Below are 19,566 nucleotides of genomic sequence, written 5' to 3'. Positions count from 1 at the left end.
GGAATGTAAGTTGATGAAACTTGAATAATCAATATTCGCAATATTTATATCATTTATAACATGGACGCATCTCATGTGTCTAGTTCAAATATAATAACTTTGTCATCCACTTGACTCAATTTTTACTTAAAGCGTAATTAAAGATTGGTTATAGGCTTCAAGTGACACTCTTATTCCAAATCAATACATACACAAGTATAACAACATAAATTTTGAGTGATAAACCTTTAACTTCTTACTAAATAATGCATTTATGGAAATGATTAATTACTGATAACATGTTTATAACCGTGTATTTAATAGCTGAAAATGCAAACATATTAAATGATTGGTGAATGCTAAAATGTGTGATCTTCTATCCCCTCATAAGATAGAAATACCGTGTTTTCTGAACCGTCCTTTCAAATTTAACGCAGTATCCTTCATAAGAACCTTTGTTTTCGACATTTATTCATCCTTTTTGGTAAATTAAAACATTTTTGATAAATATGGTAAATCGTATTTTGGAGTAATAGTGCATCTTTAAAGTATTGTGAATAATTCAATAACGATACATTTTTCTTAAATAAATTAAAATTGCTCCTTCGACAAGAAGTATGGTAGATGAAAATTATTGAAGAAAAAAATAAAATCAGAAGTTGTTGAATGGAAATATATGTTTGTTTCCACTGGACAAGCCATAACTGTGTGAGCAATATCACAATAGTTCGCTCATTTGATATTTATTATGCTTTGATATATCAAGTTAACTTTTTTTTCTGGTTTAAAAGTCTAAATAAGACCTATTAGAATTAAATATGAAGCATATCATGAACCGAACTATCCTTTATAATTCAATTGACAAAATTGATTGCCAAAGGTTTGTTTTATTATTTTTAGACTGTAAGTTCTTTGACTTTGAATTTCAAAGAAATTTCAGAAACGGGTATTTAGATGTATTTCAACAGACGTTAACAAAGAATAGTTTCACCACAAAAACAAACATAACATAATAAATAATTTTGACTATTGGTCAATTTACACAAATTAAGTCACTTCAAAAGAGAGAAAACATCGCTCAAAACCGCTTCACTATTAACAGCATGAGTATAAATCAATAACTTCCAGATCGTCCTTAGACTTCCATGATGACATTACTCTACAACACTCTCTTCTTCCGGCGTTTACGAACCTTCTTCTTGGCTGACCTAAGGGTCGTTGTGGACTGGGCAAGGGAGACTGTGGACATTGCGACCCTACTCGTGTGAACGGAAGGCGCTCGGGACGCCACGGTGCTGTGTCGTGAGCCACTTAATCCGATTGTCTGGAAACTGTTGACCTTCAGTTGATCTAGAGGCTCTGGAATGCAATGAATAGGGACAGTTATGTAATGCTAGAAGAAATTGAACGGAGGATTTTATATAAGAAGTTATTAAATCTTAGTTAAAACTAGAAAAGTGAGAAATAAGTCACCAGCTAGTTTTGCGCTGCCTGTATGGCTTATGTAGTCCTCCAGAGATCCCTTCTTCAGGATCGATTCGTGATATGTTTTGATCTGCAACCATTCCTCTCGCTCCCGATTTTTTCTTTCACGCTCAGCCTCTACTACCTCCCGCACCGCAAGCGACAATTTTCTGTTGGGGCAGAAATCAAATAGCTTAATCATAAGCGTGACTTGTCGGTTTCTTCTTAGGAGTCGTGGGACAAACCGCACTACCAGCGGTAATGTAATGCGCGGATACAGTGAGGTGAGATACGGTTACTTACATAATTCCATGATAAAAATTACTGGGTTGCATCAATATATTCGTCAAGCCTTACCATCATAACCATTAGAAAATATTGCAAATAGATGAAATGAATATCCATATTTTAAATATATATACTGCATTCCTATTCGGACTGTCGGGTTAAAAAACACACACTAAAACTTGAAATAAATGCTGAAATTAAATGTCGTGTTGCGTTTTCAAATATGTCAGGATATATGTGGTATACTTAATGGATCTACAGGAATATTATTTATAACATGGATGCAGAAATTGCTGAGACTGATTTATCTAGTATTAAAGTTGACAGTCGAAATGAACGACCAAAGAAATAATTGACTACTAAACAAAATGTGGTTGATGTTGAGGAGATGGTGGAAGAGTGATACATGGTATTAGACTCATATTGCTAACCGAGTACAGATTAAATAGGCAGTGTTTATACCATGTTGACCAAGAAGTTGGGATTTGAAACGATTTGTGTGCGCAGTATCAGAGAAGTGTTCGAGTTATCCACCAAACAGCACATCAAATAAATCAGCTAAGGGTAAGCTAGTCCCCATTCATATTATTTCTTAAGATATATCACCAATCGTTGATGCACTAGTACACTCCAACATTGACAAGTTTGTTCTCTTCAGACATATTGCATATAGTTCTGTTGTATATTGCATACCTAAATGTTTTACATTGGACTGTATTCATGTTTTAATTAAACTAAGCCAACTTAATGTATGTGCCTTCCCCTAAATGAATAAAGCATATAGCCAGTTTAACACAGATACAATACTTGAGATCATTCTCCTACACACCTGTAGTTAATGACATTCTTGTTGAATCCCTTGCCAGATATTGAATTAGCAAGGGCGTCGATTTCGAATGGTTGCAGTTTGACCCCAATCTTCTTGATCTGGTCTGCAAACCCCTCACGCGGCATCTCGAACGAGGAAGTCTTGTTGAATGACTTCAGAAGCTCAAGAGGACGCAGTCCCAACAACCTCAAATATTCGATGATTTTCATCATTGGGTTCAGCTCTCGGCCTAAATGTTAAAATACGATATTGTATGTATAACGTTAGATTGATATGAATAGGTGCATGCATTATTTCTTATTATGCCATGTTCAGCGAGACCTTACCGACTCGTTGTCCAATGATGTCATGCGTGTTGACGATTCCCCCGTGTAAAAACTGGAACGGACGCCGACGGCTGATGGTTGCCGACAGCAAGTCTGCCGTCTTAAACGCCGGAATACCCTAAAGTAGTAGTAGTTCCTTTAAACAGTTATTGTCCTCTCAAGTTCCAAATAATGAAAACCTTCTTACGGATTAAATCTCGGAAATATTAAAACAAATTGGTTGTTCTTAGGATATATGTTTTTGTCGATTAAACACATGTAAAAGTTGTCCATGGCCAATCATATAGGAGGAATAAATCTATTGAGAAACGAACCGATTTAAAAAAGAATTATGGCAAAAACAGTGTTTGGCTACAGGTATTTCAGACAATATACGAACGTGTACAGTTGTAACTTGGAACCTACCGAACAGTCGAGAAAGCTGACAACACTCTCCTCGGTGGCGATTGCCTCCAGAATGTCCATTACTCCCGTGGTCGTAAGCGGGTTGTGTCCGATCTGGAATGAATTATTGCATCAACCAACAATGCTAATAAATACTTCAAACGAAAGGTACCTACGCGTTTGTAAATAACGCTTTTTTCCGTTACTAGAGTTGGTGTATTGCAGAAGTAAACTCATTTCGACTGGATGGCATAACTTCGTATAGGCGCTTATTGATTATATGTGTATATCAAATTGACGTTGTGTTACAGAATATAATTTAAGAAATATCCAGGAGCACGCAGTCTAATTATGTAGAAAAGAACAACAAATTTAAGATTTTTTACGAACTAATATAGCGCAAATATTAGGCTACTTATCTTTAACAAAATAAGAATGCACAGAAACGCAGATGAAGCATTGTCCAAAATTCAAGTTCAACCATTAATGCATGCCTTTATTTGTAGACCAATGATCATTGAATATATTTCATTTGTGTTCATGTTTATATACCAAAGAACGCTAGGTCGCTGACTTATTTTGTAGAATGTATTAAATGTCAACTAATTATTTGATATGATTAGTAAATACATTTAATTATCAAAAGAATAGTTATTGTGGCATTCGAAACCATGACAAAACGTTCGTTGCAGGTTGTTCTCATTTCTGCAGAATATAAAAAACACTTTATATACTTTGTGTAAATTAAGACGACCCACCCTGAGTTTGTTGAGAATGCTGTTGAAGCGCATTCCCTCGGCCATGAGAGAGGCGCAGCTCCAGTTGAGGCGGTTATTTGAGACATCCAGATCTTTGAGGCCAACATTCCTCTTGAGGCACTTGCACAGCGCCACCGTGCCTTCATAACCTAGACCGTTCCATGATACATTCAACGTCTCCAGCGTAGAGTTTACCTGCACATATTGCAAACAATGTTAAACCATAGTAATAAGACCCTGATACCTTCCAGGAAACGAATAAGCTGAAATAGGGTACAAGTGGCAATATAAGAAAATAAAACGACCCGTTCATCGGTATATATTCGCAATTACCGACAGGCCGTTCATTTAAGAAATGGAAGCTGATGTGTTACTTAATTTGATAATAAATGCATACTATGTAGTAAAGTTTTCCTCTGTGAGCGGGGGAAGATAGGGGACGTGATACGGCTAGTGTTTCCCGACACGCGGTTTGGTATTTTAAGGTACAGAAAGATAGCAACTTTAGGAATTTACTCGTCAATAATTATACTATATTAATGACGTTTGATGCCTAAACATTGATCGAGGTATATTAGGCTGGATTTTAACGGCTGATAAACACCACTACCACAATTTTGTCTCACCATTAGCGCCCTGAAGAGTGCCACAGATCCTTTCCCAAATATCTTGTTCCAACTCATATTCAGGTTCACCAATCGACTGTTTCGAGCTAAAGTAGTAAATTTTAAAAACAACAACCAAACCCAATTACCATTGACCGAAATTCGTCACTTTTAACTTATTATAGAAAAAGCACAATCTTGTTTCATTTAATTAAAAAGATGTTTTAATTGTATAAGATTCCGTTCCACATTCCTGCTAGCAGAACATTGTTTTGTAATAAAGCCACGTTTTAATTAAGATTAACTGCAAGTAATCAGTATTTAAAATCCCAACGTACCAAGAGCGGCTCCAAGAAGCACGCCTGCCTGTTCACCTAGATTGTTGTAACTCAGATCTAGGTGGGTGATACTCGAGTTAGACTGAAAAACAACTTAATCAAGACATTAAGGGCTGAACAAGTTAATGTATCAAATACAAAAAGGAACTTTTAGTTTTTAATTAGTTACAGTGTGATGTACAGAAACAGTTAACGTGAGAAATGAGCGATATTAATAGACTTTTGATTGAACTTGTCTTTTAAAGCATGAACCGTTTACCGTTATGCCAGAAGTAAGGTACCATGCCGAGTTGTCGTCAAGTTTGTTACCTAGAGAAAAAAGAATAAAGATACTTTGTAATCATTAACAATCATAATAGTAATAGGCAATAAGATATTTACGGTCTTTCTTAAGAATGACATTTTTCGGACCTTTTTTGAAAGATTCAAACGTAGCAGAGGCAAACCCAGGATTTGACGTTGGGGTTCGGTTATGGCGTATGTTTTGTATTTTTTCAGGGTGAAGGGCAATTCATAGTGCGCGTCCTGCTCCCAAAAACAGAAAAATAAGGCTTCACATTTGCTTGGTGTATTTGGCACTTCTCAATAAACATTCTGGTATACGTTAGTCTAAAATGGGCTACTTTGGTGAAATTAATGCATATCCCTTCTACCGAATTGTCATACGAATTATACTGATGAGAGTCACTATAAAACAATATCGCTAACAAACATCAACATCACAGTACTGACCAGACATGTTGAGGTGGGTTATGTTGTTGGTAACGACCATCACGTGACCGATCGACTGGGCGGCACGTAGTCCCAGACTGTTGTTCGAAATGTTCTAAAATAATTATAAAAAGGTGCTTTGAATATATTTCTTTAAATACAAACATTTCAAATTAGTCCAAGTGGAACTAATGGAACCAGCAATTTTTTTCAAAAGTCACTATTCGTTTATTGATGGATACACATTATCAAAAGATTAAGATAATGGACCAGAAGTGGGTATTTGAGTATGCCATTCATCTATAAGTTATTCATGTAACTTTAGACTCAAAGCTGTGTAATTTATTTGTAAACTCAAATTTCACAACTCAAAGTATAAAAAGTATAACAATTAGGTGAAGGAAACATTATCCAAAAGAACACCTACCAGCCCGGTGTTGGAGATATTATCCAAGAGTGCACCTACCAGCCCGGTGATGGGGATATTATCCAAGAGTACACCTACCAGCCCGGTGATGGAGATATTATCCAAGAGTACACCTACCAGCCCGGTGATGGAGATATTTTCCAAGAGTACACCTACCAGCCCGGTGATGCAGATATTATCCAAGAGCATACCTACCAGCCCAGTGATGGAGATATTATCCTAGAGAACACCTACCAGCCAAGTGAGGGAGATATTATCCGGAGATATCATCTAATAGTACCACTACTTGCCTAGTGATGGAGATATTATCCAAGAGTATACCTTCTTGCTTAGTGATGGAGGTAATATCTAAGAGTACACCTACTTGCCTGATGATGAAGATATTATTTAAGAATACACCTACTTGCATGGTGATGGAGATATTATCCAGGAGTACACCTACCAGCACGGTGATGGAGATATTATCCAAGAGTACACCTAAAAGCCCGGTGATGGAGATATTATCCAAGAATACACCTTCCAGCCTGGTAATGGAGATATTATCCTAGAGTATACCTACGTGCTTAGTGATGGAGATATTATCTAAGAGTACACCTACTTGCCTATTGATGGAGATAATGTCCAAGAGTACACCTACCAACCCGGTTATTGAAATATTGTCCAAGAGTACACCTACCAGCTGGTGATGGAGAAAAAATCCAAGAGTACACCTACTTGCCAAGTGATGGAGACACTATCCAAGAGTACACATACTTGCCTAGCGATTAAGATATTATCTAAGAGTACACCTTTATGCAAAGTGATTGAGGTATTTTCCAAGAGTTAACCTACTTGTCTAGTGATGGAGATATTATCCAAGAGTAAACCTACTTGCCTAGTGATGAATATATTATCTAAGAGTACACCTACTTGCATAGTGATGGATATATTATCCAGGAGTACACCTACTTGCCTAGTGATGAATATATTATCTAAGAGTACACCTACTTGCATAGTGATGGATATATTATCCAGGAGTACACCTACTTGCCTGGTGATGGAGATATTATCCAAGAGTACACCTACAAGCCTGCTGATGGAGATATTATCCAAGAGTACACCTACCAGCCCGGTGATGGAGATATTATCCAAGAGTACACCTACTTGCCTGGTGATGGAGATATTGTCCAAGTGTACACCTACCAGCCTGGTGATGGAAATATTATCCAAGAGTGCACCTACCAGCCTGGTGATGGAGATATTATCGAAGAGTACACCCACCAGCCTGGTGATGGAAATATTATCTAATAGTACACACCTACTTGCCTAGTGATGGATATATTATCTAAGAGTACACATACTTGCCTACTGATGGAGGTACTATCCAAGAGTACACATACTTGACTAGTGAGTGAGATATTATCTAAGACTACACCTACTTGCATAGTGATTGAGGTATTATCCAAGAGTACCCCTACTTGCCTAGTGGTGGAGATATTATCCAAGAGTAAACCTACTTTCCTAGTGATGGAGATATTACCCAAGAGTACACCTACTTGCCTGGTGATGGAGATATTATTCAAGAGTACACCTACTTGCCTAGTGATGGAGATATTATCCAAGAGTACACATACTTGCCTAGTGATTGAGATATCATCTAAAAGTACACCTACTTGCCTAGTGATGGAGATATTATCCAAGAGTACACCTACTTGCCAAGTGATGGAGATATCATCCAAGAGTACACCTACTTGCCTGGTGATGGAGATATCATCTAAAAGTACACCTACTTGCCTAGTGATGGAGATATTATCCAAGAGTAAACCTACTTGCCTAGTGATGGAGATATTATCCAAGAGTACACATACTTGCCTAGTGATTGAGATATCATCTAAAAGTACACCTACTTGCCTAGTGATGGAGATATTATCCAAGAGTACACCTACTTGCCTAGTGATGGAGATATTATCCAAGAGTACACCTACTTGCCTAGTGATGGAGATATTATCCAAGAGTACACCTACTTGCCTAGTGATGGAGATAATGTCCAAGAGTACACCTACTTGCCTGGTGATGGAGATATTATCTAAGAGTACACATACTTGCCTAGTGATTGAGATATTATCTAAGTGTACACCTACATGCAAAGTGATTGAGGTATTATCGATGAGTAAACCTACTTGTCTAGTGATGGAGATATTATCTAAGAGTAAACCTACTTGCCTAGTGATGAATATATTATCTAAGAGTACACCTACTTGCATAGTGATGGATATATTATCCAGGAGTACACCTACTTGCCTAGTGATGGAGATATTATCCAAGAGTACACCTACTTGCCTGGTGTGATGATGGAGATACTATCCAAGAGTTCACCTACCAGCCTGGTGATGGAGATATTATCCAAGAGTACACCTACAAGCCTGCTGATGGAGATATTATCCAAGAGTACACCTATCAGCCCGGTGATGGAGATATTATCCAAGAGTACACCTACTTGCCTGGTGATGGAGATATTGTCCAAGTGTACACCTACCAGCCTGGTGATGGAAATATTATCCAAGAGTGCACCTACCAGCCTGGTGATGGAGATATTATCGAAGAGTACACCCACCATCCTGGTGATGGAAATATTATCTAATAGTACACACCTACTTTCCTAGTGATGGATATATTATCTAAGAGTACACATACTTGCCTACTGATGGAGGTACTATCCAAGAGTACACATACTTGACTAGTGAGTGAGATATTATCTAAGACTACACCTACTTGCATAGTGATTGAGGTATTATCCAAGAGTAACCCTACTTTCCTAGTGATGGAGATATTACCCAAGAGTACACCTACTTGCCTACCGATGGAGATATTATTCAAGAGTACACCTACTTGCCTAGTGATGATTAGATTATCCAAAAGTACACCTACTTGCCTGTAGTGGTGATGGAGATACTATCCAAGAGTGCACCTACCAGCCTGATGATGGAGATATTATCCAAGAGTACACTTACCAGCCTGCTGATGGAGATATTATCCAAGAGTACACCTACCAGCCCGGTGATGGAGATATTATCCAAGAGTACACCTACTTGCCTGTTGATGGAGATATTGTCCAAGTGTACACCTACCAGCCTGGTGATGGAAATATTATCCAAGAGTACACCTACCAGCCTGGTGATGGAAATATTATCTAAGAGTACACACTTACTTGACTAGTGATGGAGATATTATCTAAGAGTACACATACTTGCCTAGTGATGGAAATATCATCTAAGAGTACCACTACTTGCCTAGTGATGGAGATATTATCCAAGAGTACACCTTCTTGGCTAGTGATGGAGGTAATATCTAAGAGTACACCTACTTGCCTGATGATGGCGATATCATCTAAGAATACACCTACTTGCCTGGTGATGGAGATAATATCCAGGAGTACACCTACCAGGACGGTGATGGAGATATTATCCAAGAGTACACCTAAAAGCCTGGTGATGGAGATATTATCCAAGAATACACCTACCAGCCTGGTGTTGGAGATATTATCCTAGAGTACACCTACGTGCCTAGTGATGGAGATATTTCCAAAGAGTACACCTACTTGCCTATTGATGGAGATATTATCCAAGAGTGCACCTACCAGCCCGGTTATTGAGATATTATCCAAGAGTACACTTACCAGTCTGGTGATGGAGATACTATCCAAGAGTACACCTTCTTGCATAGTGATTGAGGTATTATCCAAGAGTAAACCTACTTGCCTAGTGATGGAGATATTATCCAAGAATAAACCTTCTTTCCTAGTGATGGAGATATCACCCAAGAGTACACCTACTTGCCTAGAAATGGAGATATTATTCAAGAGTACACCTACTTGCCTAGTGATGGAGATATTATCTAAGAGTACACCTACTTGCCTTGTGATGGAGATATTATCCAAGAGTACACCTACTTGCCTGGTGTGGTGATGGAGATACTATCGAAGAGTTCACCTACCAGCCTAGTGATGGAGATATTATCCAAGAGTACACCTACCAGCCTGGTGATGGAGAATTTATCCAACAGTAAACCTACCAGCCCGGTGGTGGAGATATTATCTAAGAGTACACCTACTTGCCTTGTGATGGAGATATTTCCCAAGAGTACACATACCAGCCTGGTGATTGAGATATTATCCAAGAGTACACCTACCAGCCTGGTGATGGGGATATTATCCAGGAGTACACCTACTTGCCTGGTGATGGAGATATTATCAAGGAGTACCCCTACCAGCCTGGTGATGGAGATATTATCCAGGAGTACATCTACAAGCCTGGTGATGGAGATATTATCCAAGAGTACACCTACCAGCCTGGTGATTGAGATATTATCCGAGAGTACACCTACCAGTATGTTTAGGGAGATATTACCCAAGAGTACACCTACCAGCCTGGTGATTGAGATAGTATTAAAGAGTACACCTACCAGCCTGTTTATGGAAATATTATCCAAGAGTACACATACAAGCCTGGTGATGGAGATATAATCCAAGAGTACACCTACCAGCATGTTGAGGGAGATAGTTTCAAAGAGTACACCTACCAACCTGGTGATGGAGGTAGTATCAAAGAGTACACCTACTTGCCTGGTGATGGAGATATCATCCAAGAGTACACCTTCCAGTCGGGTGATGGAGATATTATCCAATAGTACACCTACCAGTCTAGTGATGGAGATATTATCCAAGAGTACAACAACCAGCCCGGTGATGGAGATATAATCCAAGAGTACACCTACCAGCCCGGTGATAGAGATATTATCCAATAGTACACCTACCAGCTAGGTGATGGAGGTATTATCCAAGAGTACACCAACCAGCCTGTTGATGAAGATATTATTCAAGAGTACACCTACCAGCCTGGTGATGGAAATATTATCCAGGAGTACACCTACCAGCCCGGTGATGGAGATATTATCCAAGAGTACACCTACCAGCCAGGTGATGGAGATATTATCCAAGAGTACACCTACCAGTCTAGTGATGAAGATATTATCCAATAGTACACCTACCAGCCTGGTGATGCAGATATTATCCAAGAGTACACATACCAGCCTGGTGATTGAGATATTATCCAAGAGAACACCTACCAGCCTGGTGATGAAGATATTATCCAATAGTACACCTACCAGTCTGGTGATGGAGATATTATCCAATAGTACACCTACCAGCCTGGTGATGGAGATATTATCCAAGAGTACAGATACCAGCCTGGTGATGAAGATATTGTCCAATAGTACACCTACCAGCCTGGTGATGGAGATATTATGCAAGAGTACACCTACCAGCCTGGTGATGCAGATATTATCCAAGAGCATCCCCGCGAGATGCTTTATGCCCTCGTCTGTTATGTCTACACCGTCTAAGTTCAAAACCTCCACTCGGAGATTGTCCTGATAAAAAGAGTACTTGTTCGACAATTCTCATAATAATATGAATATATATGATTTTAATGTGTACTATAAGTGTATAAAAGAAATACATCAAAATAATTATCGTTATTAAAAGCGCACACTTTAGGTTTATGCAAAAGAAATCATTTAATTTTAATTCATTATAATGTTTAACTCATTTGACCTATATGATCAAAACAAAGAAGCATATGATTTTTCATTCTTGTCCACCAGAGCGATGATACTATGCGAACCACATTATCAAACCTCTGATGAATGAGAATGATGATTTTTGCACAGATAAAAAATGCATATTTTGAAATAAATGCAACGTGGCCAAATACTCCCAAGTTTTAAAAGCGCCATAATATCGCTAGTATTTTTTTCTTACTCAATACACATAATTCTCCCATTTTTATGAGCATGCTAAAAGACAGTTGTTAAGAGAAATCCTCTGCTAGAATTATTGCCAATTTTGTAGGATAATTTCAGACATTTATTCCTGATGGAAATGCATCTCCAATGTAAGTTTCAACCCAAGTGAATTCAACGACAATGGTAACAATACATAGGCAATTTGGAGACATTGTTTTTCGTTCTAGAAATGTCTAGAACATTCCTTCACGAAAGGTATACTAAGTGCGATAGGTCTAAAATCAGTGAATCGGGGAAAACTAATAACTGCGTGACACATGATAGCTTTATGCGAGGCGCAATTTCATATGTTACAGTTGACAATCCTTATTCGCTGTGCTTTTTCCAATAACTGGAAATTAATTTTAAAAACCCCAAAGGTATTTAATGGTGAAAACATCTTCGTCTAAATTTGAACTTCTACAAAACTGCTGTTTCTAAAGATAGAACTATTAAATATCGGGATTGGCAAATCTGAATCAATTGTTCAGACAGAAAAATATTTTGTATTGCTAATTAAGTTCTGTTTTAGCCAATGACGAAGTTCTTAAACAAAGGTTTAAAACAGAGTGTTCAGAACCAGAGCTTTACAAAAACACAGCCAATTAGTTTAAACAATAAAAAGGTGTTTACAATTTCTTCTTAGAAAGTTCACTCACTTTCAATGAGGTACCGTTAACTGTTCACGTTATCAATGTTGCATCAGGCCGGAAGTAAGCAGACTTATAGTCCAGCATAAAATATTAAATCTCTGAGATATTCACGACTTCTTTTTTTCTTTCTGATTGCAGGTATTGAATTGATTAAACGAATAACAAATACGTGCATTTCTTTAAAATAGAATTCTCAACCTTAAATATAGAGAGTGCATCCTGGTCCACAAACGGGTACCTGCCACTTAGGTATAACGTAACATAAGGTTTTTTTATGCACAACCGATGCAATTGCTAAGATATCATGTGAAAGTGGTAAAAAGTCAGATTACAAAAGTATGAAAAAAAGGTTCGTTAAAATAACGTAACATTCAAGAGCCGAAATGAAACGATTGACATGAATCTGAACTCGAATGAAGTCCACACTAGTCCTTCAATAATAAATGTATTTAACAAAATGGCCTGTTGAATCCAACACCAAAACAACCGTTTTTCAAAGAATAAGAGTATTCCCATTGTTTTTTTGGGAACGCGTAATAAATTCAGGGATATGCAAGATTTGAAATGCAAATGTGTTACTTGCTAAAATAGCTCAATAACATATCAACATATTTTAAATTCGCAGCTAGAATAAGTTTTAAGAACGAAATGTAGTTTACCCGCAGCGCTTCGCATATTGGCGGTAGGGCCCGTGTGCCCAAGGAGTGGTTCTTGAGGTTTAGACAGAGTCCTGGTAGACTGCCGAGCACGTTCCGTTGGGGAGCCGTTCGCCACCTCTCACACTCTCGGATATATATCGTCTTACCGATGTTTTTATCTTCATTCGGTATTTCGTCTATTAAACAAATGGTCCATTCATGCATTAAAAATAAGTTCCTATCGTCTATTTGTATATGTATTTAATATGAGGGTTGTACCAAAACTCTGTAATGATTGCTTTTTATCAACTTCTTTACACCAGATTACTATGAAATATTTAAAAAATATCATGTTATTAACTTGGAATAAATGTAAAGCATTTTTTGAAGTTAAAGAACGCAAACTGTACCATTTATCAATAATTAATATAAATAGGCCAGGTTTTCCATTCAACGAACACATGTATAACAAACATAAATTTTGAAAGATAAACCTTTAACAACTGACTAAATGATGCATTTATGGAAAATATTAGTTACTGATAACAAGTTTCTAACCGTGTATTTAATAGCTAAAAAGTAAAAACTGATGATTGGTGAATGCTAAACACTTGACTGTGATCTATTATCATCTCATAAGGTAAATATACTACGTGCCTGCCTATCCATTAAATTACCAGAGCATCAACTGTGTAATGAAAGTTAAATGTCTACAACGATATCACAGGAATGATACAACCTGAGTAGAAAAACAATTTTAGAAGATAAGACGGCGCGCTGAATTCGGAATTATTTTTATGTTCTGTGAAAAAAATAGCAGTGACTGACGTGACGGGGTATAAAACACTGACTACATAAACGTAATTTTATTTCATAGTTCATTTGCGTAGTGGCCGCTAGAACGTTTTTTGTTGGGATGATGAATTAAGAATGGAAAACCCGAGGACATGATAGCTTGGCAAATAAACATTGTAATATTGTTATTGACGATCTTCTGAGTTTGACGGTACATAGGTAGCAATATATTGGGTACCAAACACTCCTTTGGTCACAATATAATATATAGATCTTAATGACGTGGAAATGGAACAAAATAATGGCTTTTTATTTTTCGAAAGCACAAGTAACAGAAGAATTTGATAGTCAGCCCTTGTTCACGAAGAGAATTTCAGTAGGCGTGAAACGCGTATAGAGCATTTGTTATTTGAGACAATGCCTTTATATTTCCAACTTAAATGCAAATATAATGTTTGAATAATACAATGTTTAAACTGCGCCATTTTACTTTGTAACAACGATGGGAAAATACTCATATTCGGTCAATCGCTTCCACCCTAGAACCTTTACATTAACTAAATGCGCTTATTAAAATCATTAACTATCGAATTTCGTACATTATCTGACACAAAGAGAGAATTGGGAACACAAGCTTCACGAAATTGCATTGCCGGCACAACGCAAGTACAGCGCGCTTTAATTGATACAGGCATGCATACCTTTCCCAAACTTGTCCATGTCTAGTTCGAGGTCCGTGTCGCACTCCTCACTGTCGGAGATGGTCAGAACTGGCGGTTCCTGAGTATACTCCCAAGGGTGTCGCCCTTTGCCCTCAGACGAACCCTCGATAAACTCCGGAGTAGGCAAATTTCGCTGTATGTTTGGTAGCGAGTCCAAGTCATATTCTGCATCGTTGGCATAGTTATTCGATAGAGACCTTGTACCGTAAGATGTGTAGAAATTAGTGTATGCAGTGTCATTACCGAACACAGATGTCCGTATCTTTTTCCAATGATATTTCGATTTGTTTGAATTTTGCTTGTCAGCTTCGATGTTGTCTGTTGGTTCGTCTTGATCCTTCGTTGAAAGGCCATTGAACAGCTTAACCTTCCAACCATATTGCTTTGTTTCCAAGTGGCCGAGGTCGGGCGTAATAACGTATCGGTCACCTCCATTGCCCACTGTACGTGGACGATGCACGTCTTTCAATATACTGATATAATTTGCCTTTTTTGCGGACTGCAAACCAACTGATATGGACGTAACTGGACGGCGTGTAGTCTTGGCAGAATATGAACCTTGTTTCCATTTGTGTTCCGTCGATGTGCCTCGTTTTGTTACAAAACTGGCGCCCTTGTTTGGTTCGTTGGTGGCTAGATTTTCGTTGTGCGGAGAAAATCGGACTTTCAAAGCTTCTTCGGATTTCTTCACACCACGTAAAGTTCGTCTGTGCTCATATTCTGTGCGGAGCCGATTTGGTAGCGGCTTGATTGCTGGAAATGATGTCATTTTAATTATATTGCACACAACATTGTCATATATCCAGTGTTCCTCTGTTTTATTCGTGGCATTTCCATTAATTGCAATTATTTTATATATACGCTACTGATGTCTTTTTTATAATATATATATATATCGATGCCAGAGAATGAAATTCAATGGTTGTTTGCTGAACCGCGTTAATCATTAGATCATTAATAATTCAAACACGAAGTTCTGCCATACACACAAAGGATATATTTTCTCAGGAATCATGTTTTGTTTTATGATGATAATTGTTGTTGCCAGCAAACATATTAGAACCTAAATTATGCATTAAATAACAATAGCAAACAAATAGTCTTTTGCTTATGAGCGTGAACGGTTTTTCATTCACAATTGATCTTAACTATTCCCACAGGAGTTCGGTACGCGTCAACCACAGAAGGCTTTATTCAAATCATTTCGTTTTTACGTTCTGTATTTAGATAGTTTATCCCTTTAGCGACAAAAAACAACAACACGGAAACAAACTAGATGAATTCGTTAACAATAACCATACATGAACGCTTTAAAAAATTGTTTTGAAGTATATACCTGTTGTAAAATGACCTGGTAGGTTGAGATGTAATTAACTGATAAAGGCACCTTAACATTTGATGGTACCTGGTTGGGAAATTGGCCGTTAACTAGTATCAGATTCGGTAAAAAAGTAAGAATTATTAATGAATTCCTCAATTTGTGTGTCGTATAAAACCTATTTTCAAACATATTGTACTTGAACGTTATATAGAGAGCACACACTCAGATAATTTCATATAAGATGTATGAGATAGAGACGTTAATTAAGATAATAACAATTAACCGACAATCAATTAGTAATTAAACGCACTAAAGTCAATAAGATAAGGGGATCGCAAAAACACTACAAAAGGAACCATGCGTTATCCTATTGCATGCACTGATAATATTTAATTAATTACTATAATCTTTAAAAGACGTGTATTCGAGTGTTTAATAATGCATTAAGTGTTCACATCAAATATTTACAATGTATTCCGTTTGAAAAAAAATATATAATCTTCATAGGTACATGCCATCAATACTTTTAAATCAAAGTGCTGAAAGCACTGATGGACTAGGGCTTCATTCAGAGGAATGTTGACAACCATGTTCTAAGCATTGAAAAAATCGGCTCATATCACAAGGGGTCACAGTTTAATGGGCTAGCTTAAACTTTAGACTAAAACAGCTTGCAAGCTGCAAAGGAAATTTTGAAAAATCTAGTTAAGTGTGTGTAGAGTGAGGGGGTTGGGGGGGGGGGGCTAAAGCGTTAAATCAGATAAAGTCATAGTTCTTTTGAATTTCTCGAAGTCGTTAAATCAGACTTGTACAAATTAATTTACCTGGTTGGCACACATACTTCTTTAATTAGATCAAATCCTTTTATATCAAAGGACTGTTATTTGCAGTTTCAGAGAAGATTTTAAATGATGAAATTATATACTATATAGAAAACCTGTCACCTCTTTTTCAGGGGAGCTTTAAACCATAGGGCCATACTTTGCAAAATCTTTGTAAAAGACATCTTCATTGTACACCTATGTCAGACTGCATACACAGTGCTATTAGGAAGTAGTTTTTATTTAAAAAGTGAAGAGTTATTTTGTCCCTCTTAATTTGTGCTTGGTATTCAATTCATATAACAATACCATGATAACTTAGTGCTGTTGAAAAATATCAGGCACTGCCTTCTGTCTAATGCTATTCATATTACTGCTGTAGACTTTTGTACATTACAAAGCAAGTTGAGTAGACTAAGATGAGATGAATATCGTTTTTAAAGTATGAAATATTGAAATGTCTTTTAAATACTTTGACCATCAAATTTCATAACATGGTGTCAGCAGTTCATCACACTGCTAGTGAGAATGAAATACCAGACATAATTTAATTCTTTATTTTATACCCATCATCAATCCACATGCAATACATATCACAAAATACTTTAACCCCTATTACGCTCCAGTGCAATACGGCCATATACCACTGTTGTGACGTCACGTCATAACAAGTATGTTGCGCAATATTAAATTGACGTCATTAAACTGAGTGCATCCTTAAAATGAAATTTATTATGCAAAGATGTGGCTTCTAAGTGATCTAATCAGTAATGTATATAATAAAAGGGTTATTAGTACTGCGTTTTGATCCGGATATGGTGGGATGTCATATTTGATTCTGGTAGTTTTTTGTAGACTTTGATTTTACTCGGCTTGTGCCTTGAGAAATCCGAATCTGCAAAAATATTCTTGAGTCGAATACAACCTCCTGGATCAAAACGCAGTACTTATAACCTTATTATGTACAAAACATGTTACCCCGTTGACAGAGCATCTTTAACCCACAGGGTCATTGTAACTTTGAACAGTCATTGTAAAAGACAACTACATACATGTACAAGATACTTAAGGAAGTAGTTTGAAAAAATTAAGAATTATTTTCTCCGTCTTAATTTGTATGCATTAGATAACTCAATAAATGCAGCAGTTGGCCATTCTTGTATTGTCCTCTGTCACTGTCCTGATAGCTCCCTATCTCAATAGATGCAAAAGGTTGTATGTTCATGATTCTCCTGGTCCAATATGTCATACAGAAAGAAGATGTTGAATGTAGAATCAAGAAGCTTTCTTTTCAGGCACTCCAAATTGAATAGTACTGGAGTGCCAAGAATTTGTTGGATTCCTAGGCAACAGGTATCAGGTGTTGCAGTACATTTGGCAAATACTTTTCACCCGTCCTTGTAAATCTAAAAAAGCTTTCATTTTGCAAAAGTAGTTCATATAACTATATTAAGGTTGCTAAATCAGAGTTTGAATAATTCTGAAAACTAGATGTACCTTTAATTGCAGCAATTTGAACTGCAACTCATAATGTCAATTAAGCTGGTTATGCAATACTGCAGTTCCTTGGTGTGGGGATTGCTTTATCTACTTGAATAAACAAACAGTTCTTGCGTTGGAAAGTACAATGTATTAACATGCATTGTCTTGCCCTGACTCCATCCAAGCCTTAAATCTAAGATCAACATGTACTTGGGCTATATGTAATATCAATGAGAACTATAAATTATGTTCAATTTAGTGCCACTTAAGATATTTTATTCCACATACATAAACACTAACATGTTCTTTAAAACCAATATCCTATGTTATGATAAAACCATTGCCAAGTTGGTAATTTAAAAAAAAAAACAAGAAATTATATCTGGTCAGGGTTTGACATAGTCTTTCTAGACAGCTGGACTTGTTTTGCAGTTTTGAAAATCTTCAAAAGCTAAACTGAACAAGACTGGAGCAAAAAACTCACAATACCAAAAGGGGTTTGAAAGACTTACGAGATCATTCTCACATCACCTATACCATTAGTTCTTATCTACAAACTTAAGTCAACATAATAATTAATGTTTTACATAAATATTGTAATGAATAAAACATATTGCAATAAGTGCCAATAACATAGCAATCAAGTATGATCACTATAGGTCTAAACATGAGATTTCAACATTTTCCTGATAAACAATAAATAATTTTCTCATTTTTTACACAAGCTGAAAAATGGTCTCTTTTTCAATACTTCACATATTTCATGGCTTTCATCATTCAAACTTACATTTCGCTTGTTATTTCAATATTCAATGATTGTGTAAACATTCATAAATGATGGCTCAAATTAACATTCATGCTAATCATGCCTACCAAAAGCACCTGACTGACCAATCAGTATCCAATTTTGGCAGGGCTTATTGGTGGTTCATTGAAATCAACCATGACCTCCCACAATCTGCACTGGTCAACAGTAGTAAATGAATTGTTTCAATTGTTCTTATTTTCATAAACTTAGAAAACAACTGTAGTGAATAAAATTTATTCCTCATCACTGAGAGAAAGTTTAAAAATGAACAAAGCCGAGTTACATCTAGTAGGATATCAAATGTATTCATCATTTTATATAACTGTATTTAGTAAATATTAAATTTTTGAAAGTCTAAGAAGTTTCATTTTTTTTGTATATCAAAGAACATTTGTGT

At 36.8% G+C, this 19,566-nt stretch overlaps 1 protein-coding gene across 1 annotated transcript; it reads right to left on the bottom strand.

Annotated features, from left to right (window-relative positions):
- Positions 1 to 814: 814 nt before the first annotated feature.
- Positions 815 to 15,506, bottom strand: LOC128237633 (leucine-rich repeat-containing protein 74A-like). Its single transcript, XM_052953222.1, has 13 exons — positions 14,717 to 15,506; positions 13,242 to 13,417; positions 11,408 to 11,515; positions 5,704 to 5,797; positions 5,231 to 5,280; positions 4,972 to 5,053; positions 4,655 to 4,740; positions 4,029 to 4,223; positions 3,292 to 3,384; positions 2,887 to 3,004; positions 2,561 to 2,789; positions 1,453 to 1,613; positions 815 to 1,338 (listed from the first exon to the last, which is right to left on the bottom strand). Exons 1-13 carry the CDS (start codon positions 15,504 to 15,506, stop codon positions 1,139 to 1,141), a joined length of 2,382 nt encoding a protein of 793 aa, XP_052809182.1. The 3' UTR covers positions 815 to 1,138.
- Positions 15,507 to 19,566: the final 4,060 nt, after the last annotated feature.

The sequence above is a fragment of the Mya arenaria genome, chromosome 6 (genome assembly GCF_026914265.1).
Source record: "Mya arenaria isolate MELC-2E11 chromosome 6, ASM2691426v1".
Taxonomy (NCBI): domain Eukaryota; kingdom Metazoa; phylum Mollusca; class Bivalvia; order Myida; family Myidae; genus Mya; species Mya arenaria.
Note: the sequence above shows the minus strand (reverse complement) of the source record. Positions and strands in the feature narration are given on the sequence as shown.